General features: G+C 38.8%; 1 protein-coding gene, 1 non-coding gene and 1 pseudogene across 3 annotated transcripts in view; 1 reads left to right on the top strand and 2 right to left on the bottom strand.

Annotated features, from left to right (window-relative positions):
* The window catches only part of LOC139939351 (uncharacterized), a 102,320-nt gene that overhangs the window by 38,743 nt on the left and 44,885 nt on the right, over positions 1–18,692 (bottom strand). Inside the window, exons 24-27 of one of the 2 annotated variants that reach the window (XM_071935156.1) lie at positions 16,712–16,776; positions 15,621–15,799; positions 14,878–15,049; positions 8,297–9,483 (exon numbers count right to left, since the gene is read on the bottom strand). The exons of the other annotated variant lie outside the window; for it this stretch is intronic. Coding sequence (XP_071791257.1) covers positions 9,294–9,483; positions 14,878–15,049; positions 15,621–15,799; positions 16,712–16,776 — 606 coding nt within the window. The 3' untranslated portion in view covers positions 8,297–9,293. Of the gene's footprint in view, positions 1–8,296; positions 9,484–14,877; positions 15,050–15,620; positions 15,800–16,711; positions 16,777–18,692 lie in introns of those variants that run through there. 2 annotated transcript variants of the gene reach the window in all.
* Positions 4,968–5,041, top strand: Trnas-aga (transfer RNA serine (anticodon AGA)). Its single transcript has one exon. It is a non-coding gene; the product is annotated as a tRNA-Ser (tRNA).
* LOC139939526 (uncharacterized) lies at positions 11,069–14,251 on the bottom strand (annotated as a pseudogene).

Genomic DNA, 18,692 nt, shown 5'->3' on the forward strand with positions numbered 1-18,692 from the left:
CGCTGTTGTAACAGCGCCAGCCACCAACCAAGGTCATTACCACGCAGTGAAGACCGGGTACGAACACTGTTATTCCCATTAATAAATACTTTTTTTAGCGAATTAAACGGCTAAAATTGTCCAAATTTTGTGACTTTTCTCTCGGCGGTACTTCCAGACATGTTCAGGGGCCATATTTGAGCTTTTGATGGTTCCCATCTCTTTCGTGCGTTAATCACATTACTGATCTTTGAGACCAGTGACTCTTTGAAATAATGATCTGTTCAGCGCCTTCACTGGGGTCAAAGGAGGCAAATGATTGGACGATAGCTGTTCCTTGTGCATTAAAACGCGCGCATGAGCTCGGCGTCAGTTTATACGCGCGCACATATTACACGCGCTCACTCAAAATTGATACATTTTCAGCGCGCGTACGCGTAAGTGCGCGAAGTTGCAATGAAACTAACAGGGATATAAATAAGCGTGCGATACAGTGCAACGCGCAAGGTTTACACAATGTATGCTGATTTAGTGGCCACTTATTCGCTATTTTCCAAAGCCGGTCTTTATACCACCGTTAACACTCCCACACGTGACCGGGTTTTGACCAATCAGAGACTTGAAACCGTCCAGAGGATTTATTAATGAGTTATTCAAAACTGTTTTGATAATTGTCCGATGTAAAAAACATTAATTATGCATAGTTACAAGCAATAATGACATTACGCAATTTCTTCTTTTGCTACGCATAAAAGCAACATAATTGGTAAGAAACAAACTCGTCTCACAGAGTTACAATAAACATACACGGTGAGAGTAGAATGCCTCCATTTGAATATTTATTTCTGTCTAAACTATCAGAGCATTAGTTCACTTTTTCCTACCATGCTGTCTCCGTTTTCATCTGCTCTGTTACCAAGTTTCAATAATCAAATTTGTTGTTCAATTAATTACCTGTAATCATCGACATTCTGTGTCATGGTAAATATCCTAAATCAGTATGAAATAAATGTTGTTGTTGCAACATTTGTATGTATTCTTGGAGTTTCAGTTATGGCGCTATCTGGTTGACCGACAAGTATATCCAGTGTTTAAAGCAATCGCGCAACATCGGTAAACAGTATTGTCCAAAGGCCCACACTTCGTGTATCACAACTTATATATAAAATAACAAACCTGTGAAAATTTAGGCGCAATCGGTCATCGGAGTCGGGAGGAATAACGGAAAATCCCACCCTTGTTTCCGCACGTTTCGCCCTGTCATAACATGCGTTTTAAATAGATCCGTTATACTCGATATCGAGAATTGCTATTAATGTTTTCTCAAAAAGTAAAGCATTTCATGGAATAATATTTCAAGGAAAGTCTTTCACCACTACCTTCTGTAAACCGTGTAAGTTATTTTGTAAATCTGTGAACTTTTAATTTTTGTTCTATTCAGAAAGTGTCGAATGGCTTTTTAACTTAAAAATTGATACCATTCTGCTTTTCACCTCATTTTTAAATGATGATATTTTTCGTTTAAAGTTTTAACTGCGTATAATGTATAAACTATTGCCAAAACCATTATAAAATACCATTGAATGATAATTACACTCATCACGTTGCAAGGAGCAAAAGAACAAAATTAGGCCTACTTTTAGTAAAAGGTGTTTAATTTCAGATAACCATTTCCCGACGCGATACTGTAGCATTTCACTTCAGCCTATGTACAATCACCATCACGCAAAAAATATATTGACTATCATCATTCATAAACATGGTGCAGACATCTTGTTTTTCTACCTAACAAATAACTGCAACCCGAGCCTAGGCTGCACGGTGCAAAATAGTCTGGCCCTTTTGCGTACTTTGTAAAGTCGAGTTTGTTAACTGTGTTTGCGGTTTGGGACACGAGGAAGGTCAACTGGTTAACTATCCTATATTATCTTATAATTTAAGGGGAAGAACTAAACATGTTGTGAAGGAAGACAACACTGTGTGCGAACAAATCCAGGCGGTTATTATTAACAGGTGACTTTGTCAAGTGGGGGGGGGGGGGGGGGTCTTTATGGTGCAGCCAAACTAGTATTTCTCCAATTCATATAAAAGTTACAAAACTTTCACTAGCTGTAAATCCATTACTATTTGCACCACTGTGAACAGAGAGGGCGCATGATTCAAATCATTCGCGTTTCTGGCGTTCCCGCAGCTGGACGTGAACTGGTTCGTCTCCGGTTGGAGGATCGGAAACACACAGAGGCTTTATTGAGCGCAATATTCTGAGGGGATTTCGGGTGAAGTATACATGTAGTAAAGTGACTAAGGATATAAGCCCGAAAAGGTGAACATGTTTTATTTGGGGTATCTCCGCCTTGTTACAGCCTTAAGTTCGCTCGCACAGGCGAGGGGTTATTGTTACGAAGAAGGATCTTCGGTACCGCTTTGGTGTGTCTCTTTCCTCTACTATTGTAGAACATGCCCTGTGGCACAGCAGTGCAGTTTTAGAGCAGAGTGGTTCATACTGGTACACATCAGAGAGTATTAACATAAGGGGAACACGGGGACAGTTTTCCTTCAGGGCTGGTAGTAGATACCATCATTCCTTGTCGTATTTCATTGCTTTTTCATCCATTTTAAATATATTCCATGGCAGCCGGCTCAAATAAATTGCTGCCCTTTGTATACATTGGGTCCTCCCAGGGGGGCGGAAGGGGTATTGCGCAATAATTTGCTAGCGCGGTTTGGGTACACTCCATTTTAAAATAGGTGATGACAATTAAAAAAGAAAAAGAAAGCATGAATACCAATGCAATGCTCTCTTTAACAGCACTGAAAACATAACAGTACTTATTGTAAGAGCATTTTCAATTGTTAAGCTGGTTATGTTTTACACAAAATGCTTAAACATTTTACCGAAATTTTCCGTTGGCTTATTGCAGCGACCAACGTGTATGAATGGGTCCAGGTGTGAGTTTCGTTACACAACGTCACCCCTAAAATGGCTATAAACATCGACATAATGTGAAAAAAATTATCGTTCATCCTCTCATTTTTTTAACTAAATGTTATGATGACGGATAGATATTTCATTCCTGAAAGTTTAAACAAAATCCCTCCGTACATCCTCTGGATATTTGACGTTTTTTAAGAGGTATTTTTGAGAAAATGGTTTTTGCCTATACTTGGTTTCCACGCAAACGATCGTCTGTTGGCGGACGGGAACATTCGCCGCAGGTAATGTTAATTCTGAGGCAAGCGCACATCCTAAACGTAATATGTAAGACATGTCATTTACGTTAAATATATGTTGCTTATTAAATTATTAAATTACTGAAGCAGTTGGCAATGCAAAAAAACAAAAAAATTTACGATGTTTTCTAGTGTAAACATTTGGTGAATTAACAATATTTAAGATAAAACACCCTTTGATCAAATGGACCCGTCCAGGCAGTCTCAACGGCCGCGCCTGCGTTGTATTCGAATCTTAAAGGGACACACCAGCCGAATTGGGCTATTTGGGCTACAAAATAGACTAAGATATGACTTCAACGGTCTTCCAGGAATGAAGAAGAACAGTCCTTAAAAAATCATCAAATTTAGCCGTTTTTGAGCAATTTAAGACAAAAACGCAGGTCGCGTGATTGTTCTAACCAAAAAGTGGTACAAACAATCACGTGACCTTCCGGGCTAGTTTTACTTCCAGCCGTCTAAAAGTAACTCATCAACCAAATTTAAATCTTTTTTTTTACAAAATTATTAACGAATAATTGACGAAAAAGATCATGTATTCAATTATCGCTACAAAATGTAAATAATGGTGAAAAATCTAACGTAAGACTCGCATTCAAAGAGTCCGTGTAACGGAAGCTTGTTATGGCCCCACGGCGTGGAGCAATCAGAACGTAAGCCTCGGGGCATATACTGTAGGGAATGTACGTGCACTACACAGCGCGCCATTTGCGTATGTTTGCATGGAGAGCTTCGACCGGCGCTCGTCGCGAGAGTAGAATGAGATTATTTTCAACGTAGGTGGCGGGTTGGTGGCGGTACCCCTTCCGCCCCCCACCCCCCCCCCCCCCCCCTGGGTCCTCCCTTAAGGATTCTGCCGAGTAACAAACGTAAACGAAAACGAATTTTAAAAGTGAGAAATTACTTCTTTCTCAAAAACTACGCAACCCCAAAGGGGGCCGTTTCTCACATAGTGTTATAATATCAACAGCTCTCCACTGCTCGTTACCAAGAAATATCAATTAAATAATGTATTTGTCCATTTAAAAAATAAAAATGGACAATTTACATGGCAACACATCGATAAAAAGTTCCAAAAACAGAACACTAAAACAAACTAATGGAGCTCTCAATCAACACGGCCGATCGCCATTGAACAGCGTCCTCTAAAAACTTGTTAAGATAACAATTATTTTTTAGTTTCTTTAATAGATATTAAATTTGCATCGGGGATAAAGAATATTAATTTTTGGTTTTTACCCATATACACCGATGTGTGTAGCACTGTATACTCAGTACTTTCCCGAGTCCCGTGAAAAAAATCACAGGCATTTTTACTCGGGTGGGATTCGAACCCACGACCTTTACAATTCTAGAGCAGTGTCATACCAACTAGACCACCGAGATTGCCCGGTAGCTAGAGGCAGTTCGAACCCTATGTTTTAGCAGCGGGTACTGCAAACGATTTAATAGATATTAAATTTGCATCGGGTATAGAGAATATTAATTTTTGGTTTTTACCCATATACACCGATGTGTGTAGCACTGTATACTCAGTACTTTCCCGAGTCCTGTGAAAAAAATCACAGGCATTTTTACTCGGGTGGGATTCGAACCCACGACCGGTGTATATGGGTATATGGGTAAAATATGGTGTATATGGGTAAAAACAAAAAATTTATATTCTTTATCCCCGATGCAAATTTAATATCTATTAAATCGTTTGCAGTACCCGCTGCTAAAACATAGGATTCGAACTGCCTCTAGCTACCGGGCAATCTCGGTGGTCTAGTTGGTATGACACTGCTCTAGAATTGCAAAGGTCGTGGGTTCGAATCCCACCCGAGTAAAAATGCCTGTGATTTTTTTCACAGGACTTGGGAAAGTACTGAGTATACAGTGCTACACACATCGGTGTATATGGGTAAAAACCAAAAATTAATATTCTTTATCCCCGATGCAAATTTAATATCTATTAAATCGTTTGCAGTACCCGCTGCTAAAACATAGGATTCGAACTGCCTCTAGCTACCGGGCAATCTCGGTGGTCTAGTTGGTATGACACTGCTCTAGAATTGCAAAGGTCGTGGGTTTGAGTCCCACCCGAGTAAAATGCCTGTGATTTTTTTTCACAGGACTCGGGAAAGTACTGAGTATACAGTGCTACACACATCGGTGTATATGGGTAAAAACCAAAAATTAATGTAGGAATCCAAAGTGCGCCCTCATTGTTGGATTTGTTCAAAGTTAACTTTTGGTTTTGTCATGTGACACTCACCCTCTTTTTATTTAGCTTCGACTTGGAAGAGCAAATTATTTTATTGGGTCTGTGATTCTCTCTATTTTTATAGGGAGCATGGCTCTGGCCATGCTCCAAAAACCTATTTATATGGGATCAATAGAGTTATAGAGATATTTGTGAGTATTATTCTGTGATTTACCCTCATTAATGCCCAAATTATTGTGCGATTTTGTAGCTCTCTATTTGGATCGTTTTATTTGTTAAACCATGTGTGTATGCCAGGCAGCACTGTCACACACGTGCGTCCATTAGCCTCTGTGTGTGCTGACCTTTTGGTGAACTTCGTGCACTGCATCATGTAGGCTACGTGTAGTGTATACTGTAGTGTTATAACTTTTTGTATGTTTTCTATGGGTTGGAAGTATTAAAACCTGTATAGTAGAGATTTTCATAAAAACGTCATTGGCTTACTGACTGTTCCATTTATTGACATGTATTTTGGCGAATGCTCGTCCTTTATTAAGTAGAGGACCGTCTCTCACCTTCCCGTCTCTCTCTCTTTACAATATGGCGTCGTAGACAGGATAGAGCATTCGCCAATTCGTTTTCGTTATTCATGTCTTTTGGATTTGTCTACGCCTTTCTCAAGTTGGAGTAGAACTTTTCGCTATATTTTATGATGTCGGTCAGTTACCGTGGATTATGTAAACCCGGACTTTAGAGAACTGAGTTAATGTGAGCGATGTCGCGTTTTCGTCGCGATCTATGGATGTGATGGTCATCTAGCAATTGCCCCCTGCATCGACAAGAGGACTTCTATGAATACATATTTTGTTTACATTTTATGATGTGCAACTTTCATTGTATAAATTCTGTTTGTAGAACTGTTTGTAATTTGACAATTTAAATCCAAGCTTTCTAGATCTGTTGTAGTTTAAAGGCAGCTGTGTCCTATGTGAGTCTTTTGAGATTCAATATTTCAAGAAACAGATGATTTTGGAGCCAGTTGTAGGCCAGTGCTTTGGATAAAGTGTGTTTTAGTCAAATAATTTTCTTGTTGCACACATAATATTGTAACTGTGAGTTTTCAGCTAACTGCATATTTCTTGTTGCACTTGTGTGAATGGTGTATACTTATGACTACTTGTCTCGGCAAACTAATAACTGTTTAAGTCTTTCTAAGACTGTGTGTATTGTCAATTGAGAGTTCGTGAAATGCAATAGTACTTTTTGTCTACCGTGTAGGTGAGACATGTTTTGGACTTGTATTTTTGTCTGTGTTAAGAGCAGACTGTTTTGAAGGTCGATAATTTAGGCCTCAGTATATTTCAACAAGCCATAATTTTGTAAGTACATTGCTATAGAAATAAGAAGTAGAAATAAGAAGAAAAATAAGAAGAAGCAGAAATGAGAAGAAAAATAAGAAGAAGATAATAATAGTATTCAAACTATGTCTGTGCCAGACAATGTTTCAAAGTCAAACAGTGCTTTAGCTGAAACCATTGTGAGTTCCTTCACTAGTTTTTTACGTGAAGACGAAGACGAAGATGAGTGTCCTATTAATATAAATGTTGTGGTCGTCGATAGCATTAAAGCTGCATTAGATGCTAGATTTTCTAATATTTTCAAGTGTCTTGAAAATTTGAATGCAGACACTGATAAATTGCAGTCACCTGACCCGATTGATTTTTCCCCTTCTATTTCTCATGTGAATGATGATGTATTTTTTGAGGAGGCTGTGCCGTTTAATATTAAGCCAGTTGTTTTTGAAGCTGCTAGTTTTTGTTATGTAGAGGTGGCAGGAGGAGTTTTAGTTTCTCCTGCTGTGAGTGTTTTTAACGATAGCCACCATGTCAGCTTCAACCGCCCCTCATTTTGTTTGCCAGATGGCAAAGCGAAGGAAAAAGTAGGGAAGTCTCCTTTGTATTTAGGGATTGCAATTTATTTTCATATTCATGTACCTGTCTGGGCCGTAGCGGTGACCATCAGTAGACCCACTGTACATTTTATCTTGGGTCTGTGGCCAAATGCCATTACTTAAACTTTGTGTAAATAGCAGAGGACTGTCTGTTCACTATAGGTGACGGAACGTGCGAGTAGCACCTCTACGAGTTGTTTAGGCCTATTTGTGTTCAAAAGTGAACCTTTTTCACTAATATATCTACATTGTGCCCAAGGAAGTAATTGAGTAATTGAGTCTTATATTTTGAAGTATGATCTTTCTGTGGAAAAACAGATAATTGACTTTCTGGAACATGTTCATATTGTGATCTTGGAGTGTTTTTGGAGAATTTTAAGTGCTATTGTTGTTATGTATCAATCACTATATTTATTGGTTTGAAGTCATTTTATGTACACTTCGATGTGAGTATATGGTTACCCTAAGTACGTGTAGTGACGGGTTGTGTTCAGCATGAATATCTAGCAAGTTATCAAGTTGTGTATTTTCATTGACTTCCAATTCCTATATTTTGTGACCCTAAGAACTTTAAGTGACGGGCGTTGCTCCTAAAATACTGTTTGAAAGGCATGTTTGATTAGTCAGCATTTTATTCCTAATAAAAGGATTTGCTAGACATTGGTTGGCCTTATACAGTTTAATGAGTAATAATGTGATTGATATTGAGTGCTGTGTAAAGCCATTTTATTCTCCAGTTCCTCTGATTTGTGACATCTTTGTTGTATAAAGATCACTGTGCTTGTATTTTTGAGCTAAAAATAGTTGTTGTATTCACATATATCTGTGGGTAGTTGAGATAAGTATAGTTTTGCCTGCCTTGTGAAATCCAATTGAGTAGTAAGAGTATAGTGTAGTAAGATTGCCTCACGTAAGAACGTTGAGAGTCTTGAATCACCATTTATATATGTGTGTTATAGTATGTGGAGTCAACTCTGGTTGACCTTAAAGTGTATAACAATGTCTAAACAGAAACGTGGCCAAAAATACCTCAATTAAAATGTATAACAATGTATGGACAGAAAGTTCGGGCAGTTGGCCCAATATTACATAAAAACAGTGTTTCGCGTTTGGGAACCAGAGGAATTTCGGCAGTGTGCCGAAGACTCAGCTCAAGCTGCCTTTGTTACCAACTTTGTGACTGCACTGGATAATAGTAAAAATAAGTTATATTGGTAGTTTTTTTATCCTATGCATGGATATGGGAACGAATGATTTATGTGCCGTGGGTGGCAAGACCCAGGTAATTGAAGATACACAGTTAAATTTCTTGAAAGCTTAGTTTGTTTTGTTTAAACCACTCGGGTCGCGTGGTTATAAAGTAGGGAACATGTAGGAATCCAAAGTGCGCCCTCATTGTTGGATTTGTTCAAAGTTAACTTTTGGTTTTGTCATGTGACACTCACCCTCTTTTTATTTAGCTTCGACTTGGAAGAGCAAATTATTTTATTGGGTCTGTGATTCTCTCTATTTTTATAGGGAGCATGGCTCTGGCCATGCTCCAAAAACCTATTTATATGGGATCAATAGAGTTATAGAGATATTTGTGAGTATTATTCTGTGTTTTACCCTCATTAATGCCCAAATTATTGTGATTTTGTAGCTCTCTATTTGGATCGTTTTATTTGTTAAACCATGTGTGTATGCCAGGCAGCACTGTCACACACGTGCGTCCATTAGCCTCTGTGTGTGCTGACCTTTTGGTGAACTTCGTGCACTGCATCATGTAGGCTACGTGTAGTGTATACTGTAGTGTTATAACTTTTTGTATGTTTTCTATGGGTTGGAAGTATTAAAACCTGTATAGTAGAGATTTTCATAAAAACTCATTGGCTTACTGACTGTTCCATTTATTGACATGTATTTTGGCGAATGCTCGTCCTTTATTAAGTAGAGGACCGTCTCTCACCTTCCCGTCTCTCTCTCTTTACAATAATATTCTAGTTTCTTGTTCTTGTAGTTGCATCGAATCACGCACACGATCAAGATGACGATCACCAACAAAATAAAAACACAGACGACATACAGCAACCAAAGCGGGATTTTTACCTGACACTTAGTCCCGATGTTCATTACTTCAGAGGTTTGGGGACACCTGGAAGATAAAAAAGCAGCAGCACTTAATTCATTAATGTTCCCACAACCTATGTTCTGTGCAAGTATAGCATTTTTTCTGGTTTCCGGGAATCTATGTTCTGATCTTTGGATTCCGACCGTTTTCAAAATCACGGATTGAGCGTATCAAACATCACACATGGCAACAAACATTACAAGTATCCAACAGAGGGCGATGCTGGCGTAAGCTGGCAAACTACGTCACTTCGGAGCAGCCAACCACAACATATAAATAGAAAGCTTATACATCACTGCAAGTTATTTATTGAGATAATTTAAAAAATTATATGAATGAATGAAATATAATTGTAATTCTATGAATAATAATGAAGTACAAGTACAAGAGGGATTGCATTCCTTCCTACGTGATGGCATGCGGATCACACAATACATTCAAAGGTTGTATTGTTATTCAAATAAGTCCATGGGGCGATGCCCGTATATAAAGGCCCGGACACAAGTCCTGAGCCATCTTTTCTGAGGTTTTTGACCAAACAGTATTGGGAGGGTTCAAAACCAGCAGCGGGCGGGACCCTCTTCGACTTGTACTTCATTATTATAATTACAATTATATTCATTCATTCATATAATTTTTAAATTCCATAACATTCGTACAAGTCTTCAGAGGGATTGCATGTTCAAAGTAGATAAATAATCTGTGATGGTCAAAAAATGAAAACCCAGGTCAACAAACCGTATGAGGAACTCTTATTTATTATATTTAACATAAATAACAAAGTATTACATACATGTACTAGAACTAAGCACTACTTTACCGAAGGATACTTCCTCGGTTGGCTTATTATAAAACTTAGCAAATGTACTTGCATTTGACCAGTCGGCTGTTTTCAGAATTTCTTGGAGCTTTACCCCATGCGCAAAAGCTGCCGATGTAGCTGCACTGCGAAAACTATGAGCAGTGTAAACAGAGGGATCTATTCCCGCTGCACATAAAACGGCTTTCATCCATCGAGCCAACGTTCCAGTGGTTACTTTTTTGTGTGGCTTTTTGGTTGATATAAACAGTTTAGTTTCTTCACTAACTGTTCTAAGCGACTCAGTACGATCCAAGTAATCGTTCAATGTGCGGAGAACGCATAACTTTGGGTTCTCATCAAATTTTGGTATAACTATTTTGTTATGTCCCAATCCTCTTTTTGGGCAGTTCGTTTTCAATAAATCCAAAACGGAAATAACACAGGAATTAACTGATATATTCAAGTGACTAGTATCTATACTAGCCAGCGTTTGGGTTCTTTGAGCTGATACAAGAGCTATTAGAGTTAAAAGTTTCTGACTTAAAACTAATAAAGAAAGTTCATTGTTAACTGGCAATGATTTTAAATAATCTAAAACAATTGAAACTTTCCATGTTTTTGAGTATCTCGGTTTCGGGGGTGTTGTATTAAATACTCCCCTCATTAAACGTACTATTAGAGGGTGTTGTCCCGCTACATGTCCCTCAATTCTAGGTAGGGCTGAAGACAGAGCTGATCTGTAAGTGTTTAAAGTGGAATATGATTTTCCTTTTGAATGAGCCTTGGCTAAGAAATTTACTAAGTCTGCTACAGTGGGAGATAATGAATTAACTTGTTGTCCACTACACCAACTAGTCCAGCTTTTCCAAGCTGATTCATATTGTAGCTTTGTAGTTGACCGCCATGAGTTTGCGATGAGGTTGGAAGCTTCTGCCGAAATGCCTTTTGTTTTCCAACATTCCCTGAGATGACCCAAGCGACCAGGTGCAGGTTTGGAACCGGCAGTAGTGGTTGATGCATCAGACAAAACTCTGGTAGTTTGATTGGGTTTGCAAATACCATCTGTAGCAACTGTGGAAACCACGGTTGGGCCTTCCATAGAGGGGCGATGAGAAGGCAAACAGGAGTTTGCTCTCGTGATATTTTGTCCAAAATTCTACACAGCAAACAGAAAGGTGGAAAAATGTAAGGTGTTATACCAAACCACTGCATTGAGAAAGCGTCAATGGCCCGTGCGTTAGAGTCTGATTTCCATGACACATAGCAATCTATCTTATTATTAATATAAGATGCAAACAAATCAACATCTGGGTATATTTGTGTTTTGTTGACAACATCCCAGAATATACGTGAGTTGAGACTCAATTCTTTATTCAATTTCTTACGAGAAAGATAATCTGCAGTGGTATTATCTACTCCCGCGATATGGGTTGCGGACAGAGTAATATTTCTTTCGATACACCAAAGGAAAATTGTTGATGCGAGGTCATTTAAGGGACCAACAGTTCCCCCCATTCTCGAAATATAAGACACCGCTGTGCTATTGTCTGATTTGATCAGAACATGAACATTATTGAGAGTTTCACAGAGAATTAGCAATGCATTTTGAGCTGCCAATAACTCTAACATATTTATATGCAACTGTTGTTGGGTTTTGGACCACTTACCCTGTGTGTAAGAGTTGTCCGTTTCGGAGACTGCACCCCAGCCGGTATTACTGGCATCTGTACAGATAACAATAGTAATGGGTGGTTTTTTAATTGACGATTTTACATCATCGCATGGAATATCCAACCACCATGTAGTCTCTTCTCTTATAGTTTGGTTTACTGCAATATTTGCATCATAATTGCCATACTCATTTTTTAGGGTATTTGATTTGGCAGATTCGAGTTTTCGAAAATGCAATTTTCCTCTTGGAATAGCATCAAATGTGGCAATAATCATGCCTACGAATTTTGCGAGATTCCGTAAAGTCAAGACTTTCTTTTCCAGAATTTGTGTTCCCTCCGATTTTAACTTGTGTATTTTCGACTTTGGAACATTGATCGTCATTGTTTTGGAATCGATCTCACGCCCAGGTAAGTTGAATGGGTCTGCGGTTTCAAGTAGGATTTTCCCTTGTTTATCTGGAATCCCAAATATTCCAATCACTGTACCACAAAGGTTGTTTGTTCATTGCTTTCATTCTCCGATGAAGCCATGATCAGAATATCGTCAATAAAAATTACCAACCGAATTCCTTTACTTCTTGCTGCTGCAATGACTGGTTTCATCACCTTTGTGAAAATTCGAGGGGCTGAGCTCAGCCCGAAAGGTAAACAGGTGAATCTATAGAACTGATTCTCCCATGAAAAGCACAGATAAGATTGATCAATCTCACACATTGGGATTGCGAAGTACGCATCTTTCAGGTCAATGGAAGTAAGGAAGTCATTGGATTGAATAATTTCATTAACTAGTTTTATATTTTCCATTTTAAAATTTTCATATCTGACAAAAGTATTCAAATCTTTCAAATTTATAACCGGTCTCAGTCCACCAGATTTTTTAGGAATGAGGAAAATGTTCGATACGAACCGACAGTTAGACCTTTTAGTGGGCTGAATTGCACCCTTTTGAAGGAGTTCTTTTATCTCCTGATTTACAGTCTGAATTTCCTCATCAGAAAACAATATTCTGTTTGGTTTGACTGATTGTACAGGGCGTGCAATGAAATCAATTTTGCAGCCTGATATGGTGTTTAGAATCCACCTGTCGGAGGTAATCTGAGACCAATTATAATGGTGAAACTTTAACTGCCCGGCACAAGCCGAAATTGCAGTGGAGTCATGTTTTACATACCAGTTTTTTGTTTCAGTAAATTGCCCACTTGTAGCTGTTGCTGTAGGTTTATGGTGGGAAAACTTCCCACTATCATTTCTCCCGCCTCGGCGGTTGCCACTTGGGTAGTAGGATTGCGTATACCGCAGTTGAGTTCTGTTTCCAGAGGTACGCCCTGTCGTGAAACCCTGGCGAAATCCACGGGTTCTTTGGGAGTAAGGCTCAAACCGACGGTTTTGAGTACTTCTGTTATTTTCTGAATAAGTCAGTTTTCTACCGGCTTTAAAAGCCTCGGCAACCTGTTTCATTGACGAATTTAGATCTTGTCCGAATAGTTTATCAGACACAGGTGTGCTCCTTGAGCACAAACCCTTATACATAGGGTTAAGACAGGGTTTCAAATCATCCCGTCGCTTCATACTCAATTTATATGATGCATTTCCCGATAGTGTAGTGCCATCAAGGGCAAACTGTTTGATTTTTTTCGGTGTCTGCTACGGTACTCGCCATGGCAGTGTCCCGTAGTTCATTTAGAATATGGAAGTATGGAATCATACCTTTGACCACATGTTTCTGAATTTGCTGAGTGCCCACGTCTTTGGAGCGGACCGATGCAGGAATAGTGCCCCACAAGTCTGCGTCCACTCTGGGGGCAGATACAGCCGGCGCATTAGCCGGTGTCGCATATTTTTCTGCGATCTTTGTATATATCTCCTTTTTGATCGGTAGTGTTACCGCTTTGATTGCTCTATCGGCCAAATTTGAGAAAATTTCTGCGCCTTTGGCTTCAGAAGTCTCATAAATGTCTTCGCAAGACAATAAATCAAAATCTTCCTCCTGTTTGGAAGGAGAACTGGCTGCCACGTTACTGGTCAGCTCGAAATTTTGGTTTGGGTCATAACAGTTACCCTGTTGTCCAACGAAATCATCAACATCAAACATATTGTCGACTGGGATTGCAGACGACTGTTGGTTTTTTACCATGTTCGTCAGCATGTTTTGCATGCTGGCGATGGAGAGGGAAAGCTTATGTATTCCCGTTGAGTTTGCCTGAAGCTTCGCTTCTAAGCTTACATTTGGTGTAATATCTTCATCACCAGCGACTTGGCCGCACTGAAACTCAGACTCAATGTCTGACGGGAGCTCTAACTCAATCGAATTTTCCATTTCGATGTCCGCAGTGCTGTTACACACGAAAAAAAAGATGGCTCAGGACTTGTGTCCGGGCCTTTATATACGGGCATCGCCCCATGGACTTATTTGAATAACAATACAACCTTTGAATGTATTGTGTGATCCGCATGCCATCACGTAGGAAGGAATGCAATCCCTCTGAAGACTTGTACGAATGTTAAGCAATAGAATTGGGCCGTTGACGTGTCTGTCTTTATCATGAATAAAGACAGAGGACCAATCTAAAATTCCATCAGGTCGCCCCCGCCCATATTCCCAAATGAAAATGTCTAGCTATCGTCACTAGTTTAAATGAGCTATAATGCATATGTAGATGGGTATTAAACATTGGAGTCCATGTTTGACTTGCTGTCATGGCTGTCAATGTCCGAGTTGATGTCAATGTTGTCCCAAAATGATCTCGTATCCACTAATTTGGATAACGTTTTTTTTACAAATTTGTATAAAATAAAAATGTATAATTGAAACCTTTCTTAACGTCACTTAATGATGTTAAATAAAACTAAATTCAGCCTCCTTAAGGCCGTGAAACCTTTATTCCTGAAATAAACGAATCAATAATAAATAAATAACACTAATAATAGCAACCACAAACTCACTTGCATGTTATGACGTCACTGCCTTGTTCTTGGCTACAAGTTCCGTCTCCACAAATCGGCGATTTGCAAATTGATTGGCAAATGAGGTAGCAAGAATCATCTTCGGCCTTCCTCTTATACTTTTCAAAACCTTGGCCGCAATCCAGAGCCGCATTGCACATATCCGTTAAATCTGAAATAAAATGAAATGATTGTTGACAGACACTGGGAGGCACATTGGTGAACCCAATTCACATTCAACATAGGTCTAATAAGTGGATTTTGGAAGAGTACATCCATTCCAATCATTAGGTTTCCAAGAAACATAAACCAGTTGGTAACTTGTTCAGAACTCAAACCGAAAAACGTTTGTCCGGGATTCGTGCCTAACTTTATTCTGATATTGCATATAATGATAAGTAGTTTTCTTTTATGTACTGCCTAATGAAATGGAAATAATCCTAAAACCTGAATTATTTCATAATGACTTGGGAAATCTTGTCATTGCCAAACGGAATTTAAAAAGTAAAACAAAAAAGAAAGAAAATAAACACAAAATATATAAATCGTCAAGAAACAAGATTTGCTAATTATGTACTTTCAAAAACAAGACTCGCTAAATATGTACTCCCCCAAAAACAAGACTTCCAAAACATATGCATGCAACATAACAAATTATACTTGCGATGGCACTAGTGTGCGCTTTAACGTGACGAAAAGTGCCTTACTCTAAACTCGAAATGTTTTTTGATAACAAAAACTACCTTCTGGTGCTTCGCACACTGCACACTCCGGGGACACTGAGAGTGTCCCAATCTTCCCTTCAGACACCGCTGGGCCAACTGTCAGATCGTAGAGGTCGAGTGCCGATAGCTGTCTCCCTTCCTGACTCATCTCAGCGTAGTCGTATGTTACAGTGTGTGGAATTATGACACTGCCCTCCCTAGGAAACGCACCAGTCGAAAACATTAACAAGTTATGAAGAATGTATTGTACAATTTATTTTTGCACAAAAAGTAGGTTTTTCTCAGAATCTTGAAAATGACCGAGTCAACAGGTTTTGTTTGAAAACAAACTCTGAAACGTATGCCACACCGCAGGTTTTTTTTCCAGAGATCTTTCAGGTTTCGTAAAATATGTGTCTGGGAGTGTGGCACAGATAGGTAAATGATACTGGTAGGCCGGTGGGGTTTATGTCGTACAATACATCGTAGTTTTCTATACATTATGATGTTACATTCACTAAAAAACTAGACTATTTGTGTATACTAGACTGATGAAGTCTATACTTTGTATTGCAGGTAACTGATATTAAGCAAAGCTAGACAAACAAATTCACCTTAAAGGCAGTGGACACTATTGGTAATTACTCAAAATAATTATAACCATAAAACCTTACTTGGTAACGAGTATTGGGGAGAGGTTGATGGTATAAAACATTGCGAGAAACGACTCCCTCTGAAGTGACGTAGTTTTCGAGAAAGAAGTAATTTTCCACGAAATTTATTTCCAGACCTCAGAATTAGAATTTGAGGTCTCGAAATCAAGCATCTGAAAGAACACAACTTTGTGTGACAAGGGAATTTTTTTCTTTCATTATTATCTCGCAACTTTGACGACCAAATGAGCTCAAATTTTCACAGGTTTGTTAATATTTTATGCAGTTTTCATGTTTAGATACACCAAGTGAGAAGACTGGTCCTTGACAATTACCAATATTGTCCAGTGTCTTTAACCTACGCACAGATCTTTTCATCTTCTTGTAAGTCTCAATTCAAAGCAATGATTATGAGCTTTGAGATTGAACTTTTGTTGTTTGTTTTCCATAAATACAAATTCTGTCTTTAATCTTTACCTGAGGTCCTCCAGGTTGACTTGTACTTTCTTGAACCCAAGTAAACTCTGATATAACTTTTCCACCTGTTTGGGGGAAATATGAAGAGTCGTTGCATTATATTGTTTCAATGTTACTTTTTAATGCACCGTAATTTTAAACTAGAATATCAGGACAATAGAAATACAGATAAATAAACAAATAAATCACTAGAAATTTAGAGTTTGTAAAACAAACTCTAGGTGTTCGGCGGGAACGGGTGTGTGAAAGGGGTTGTTTGACAAGTGTGTACACTTTACTAGGCAATACAAAAAGTACCAATCAAAGCAATGTTTTTAATCTGCCGCTAGAGGGCGCACTAATTTTTGGTGACGGCATCGGTATTATTTTTTTAAACCAGGCCTTTGCCAGACTTGTATTATGTGATTGTAAACCATCAAAAGGTGTACATTTCAACAGTCACTTCTGGTTTAGACAGATAAAAGTGTCAAGAAAAGGTCACCAACATATCCATTTTTGTTAAGTTCGTATAGCCCTTTCATATAATGTATAGATTGTCAAAATAGTTTATGTGGTTTAGGAAATATGAACTTATGAAATATTGACGACTGTAGAAGAGACTTAATAACAGTAAGGGACATGTATGTTTTAAACGCCTTGAACGAAGACTATTCTACGTGAAGCTTTTTCGCGCTCTATGGATGATCACTGGAACGTGACTCTTCTGCACCGCTACACGTTGTGTGTGGGCCTACGTATAAAATGTTTATGCACATACCATTGGGGAATTAACGTAGTTCTTTAGACACGAATTTCGAAATGTTTAACCTCTCTTTTGAGCCGGAAGACAAAGTCAAAATGGGTTCATGTCTGTGAGGCGTTTACGGAGTTTTCAATGAGTTCAACAAATTAATGTCCTTGACTAACAATACACCTCAGTTTCACCTCAGTCAAACTTTGTTTGGCAGACACACAGCTTTGAAAAGTGCACCTTTAAAGCAATACCACGTGACACATAATGACGTCATCAAGCTAAGACTCCACAGATATGTTGCTAATATGAAGGAGATTATGTTTACCAATTTTGAAACAATTGTCAGAAACTCCGACACAAACATCTAGTAAAAAAGTATTTTTAGATGTTTTTAATCTGCCGCTAGAGAGCGCACTACTTTTTAGTGACGGCATCGGTATTATTTTTTTTAAACTAGACCTTTGTATTATGTGATTGTAAACCATCAAAAGGTGTACATTACAACCTACATGTAGAAGCCATCAAATAACGCCTTTTCAAAGCATTTAACAGTCACTTCCGGCTTAAACAGATCAAAAGGTCAAGAAAAGGTCACCAACATAACCATTTTTGTGAAGCTCGTAAAGCCCTTTCATAAAATGTATAGATTGTCACAATAGCTTATGTGGTTTAGGAAATTGAACTTATGAATTATTGACGACTGTAGAAGAGACTAAACGCCTTGAACGACTTGAACGAAGACTATGCTACGTGAAGCTTTTACGCGCTCTATGGATGATCACTGGAGCGTGACTCTGCTGCGGCGCTAATACACTACACGTTGTGTGTAGGCCTACGTGTAGTTTGGTTCCCAGACCCAAAAATCTCCGACTAGGCTCTGTCGAATTTAGGGTCCGGTATCACCCAAAATCACGTGACAAAACAGGAAGAATTCCTCCTTTTTCGAAGTTATCCGAAATGTTCCGAACGTGTTGTCGTCAACATTCGGACAGTATCGTTGATGATCGGTATGGAATCATAATGTCCTGTCGGCCGTAGATCCAGGAGTTTTTGAATTTATGCTCAAGTCAAAGCTGGCCTTTAGACATTGAGGTAAGTTCGTGCCCTTAGAATTTGTGTCATGATTTTTGAAAGTGGTAAAAATGGGGCAAATCTGGTGACTAGCTGTCGAAATTATACGTGTTGGACCAGATTGTCATTTGCCGATCAAGAATCTCTTAACCCTCCGGCCTGCTGGCGGCCGTTTGG

This window comes from Asterias amurensis, chromosome 7, assembly GCF_032118995.1.
Source record: "Asterias amurensis chromosome 7, ASM3211899v1".
Lineage (NCBI taxonomy): Eukaryota > Metazoa > Echinodermata > Asteroidea > Forcipulatida > Asteriidae > Asterias > Asterias amurensis.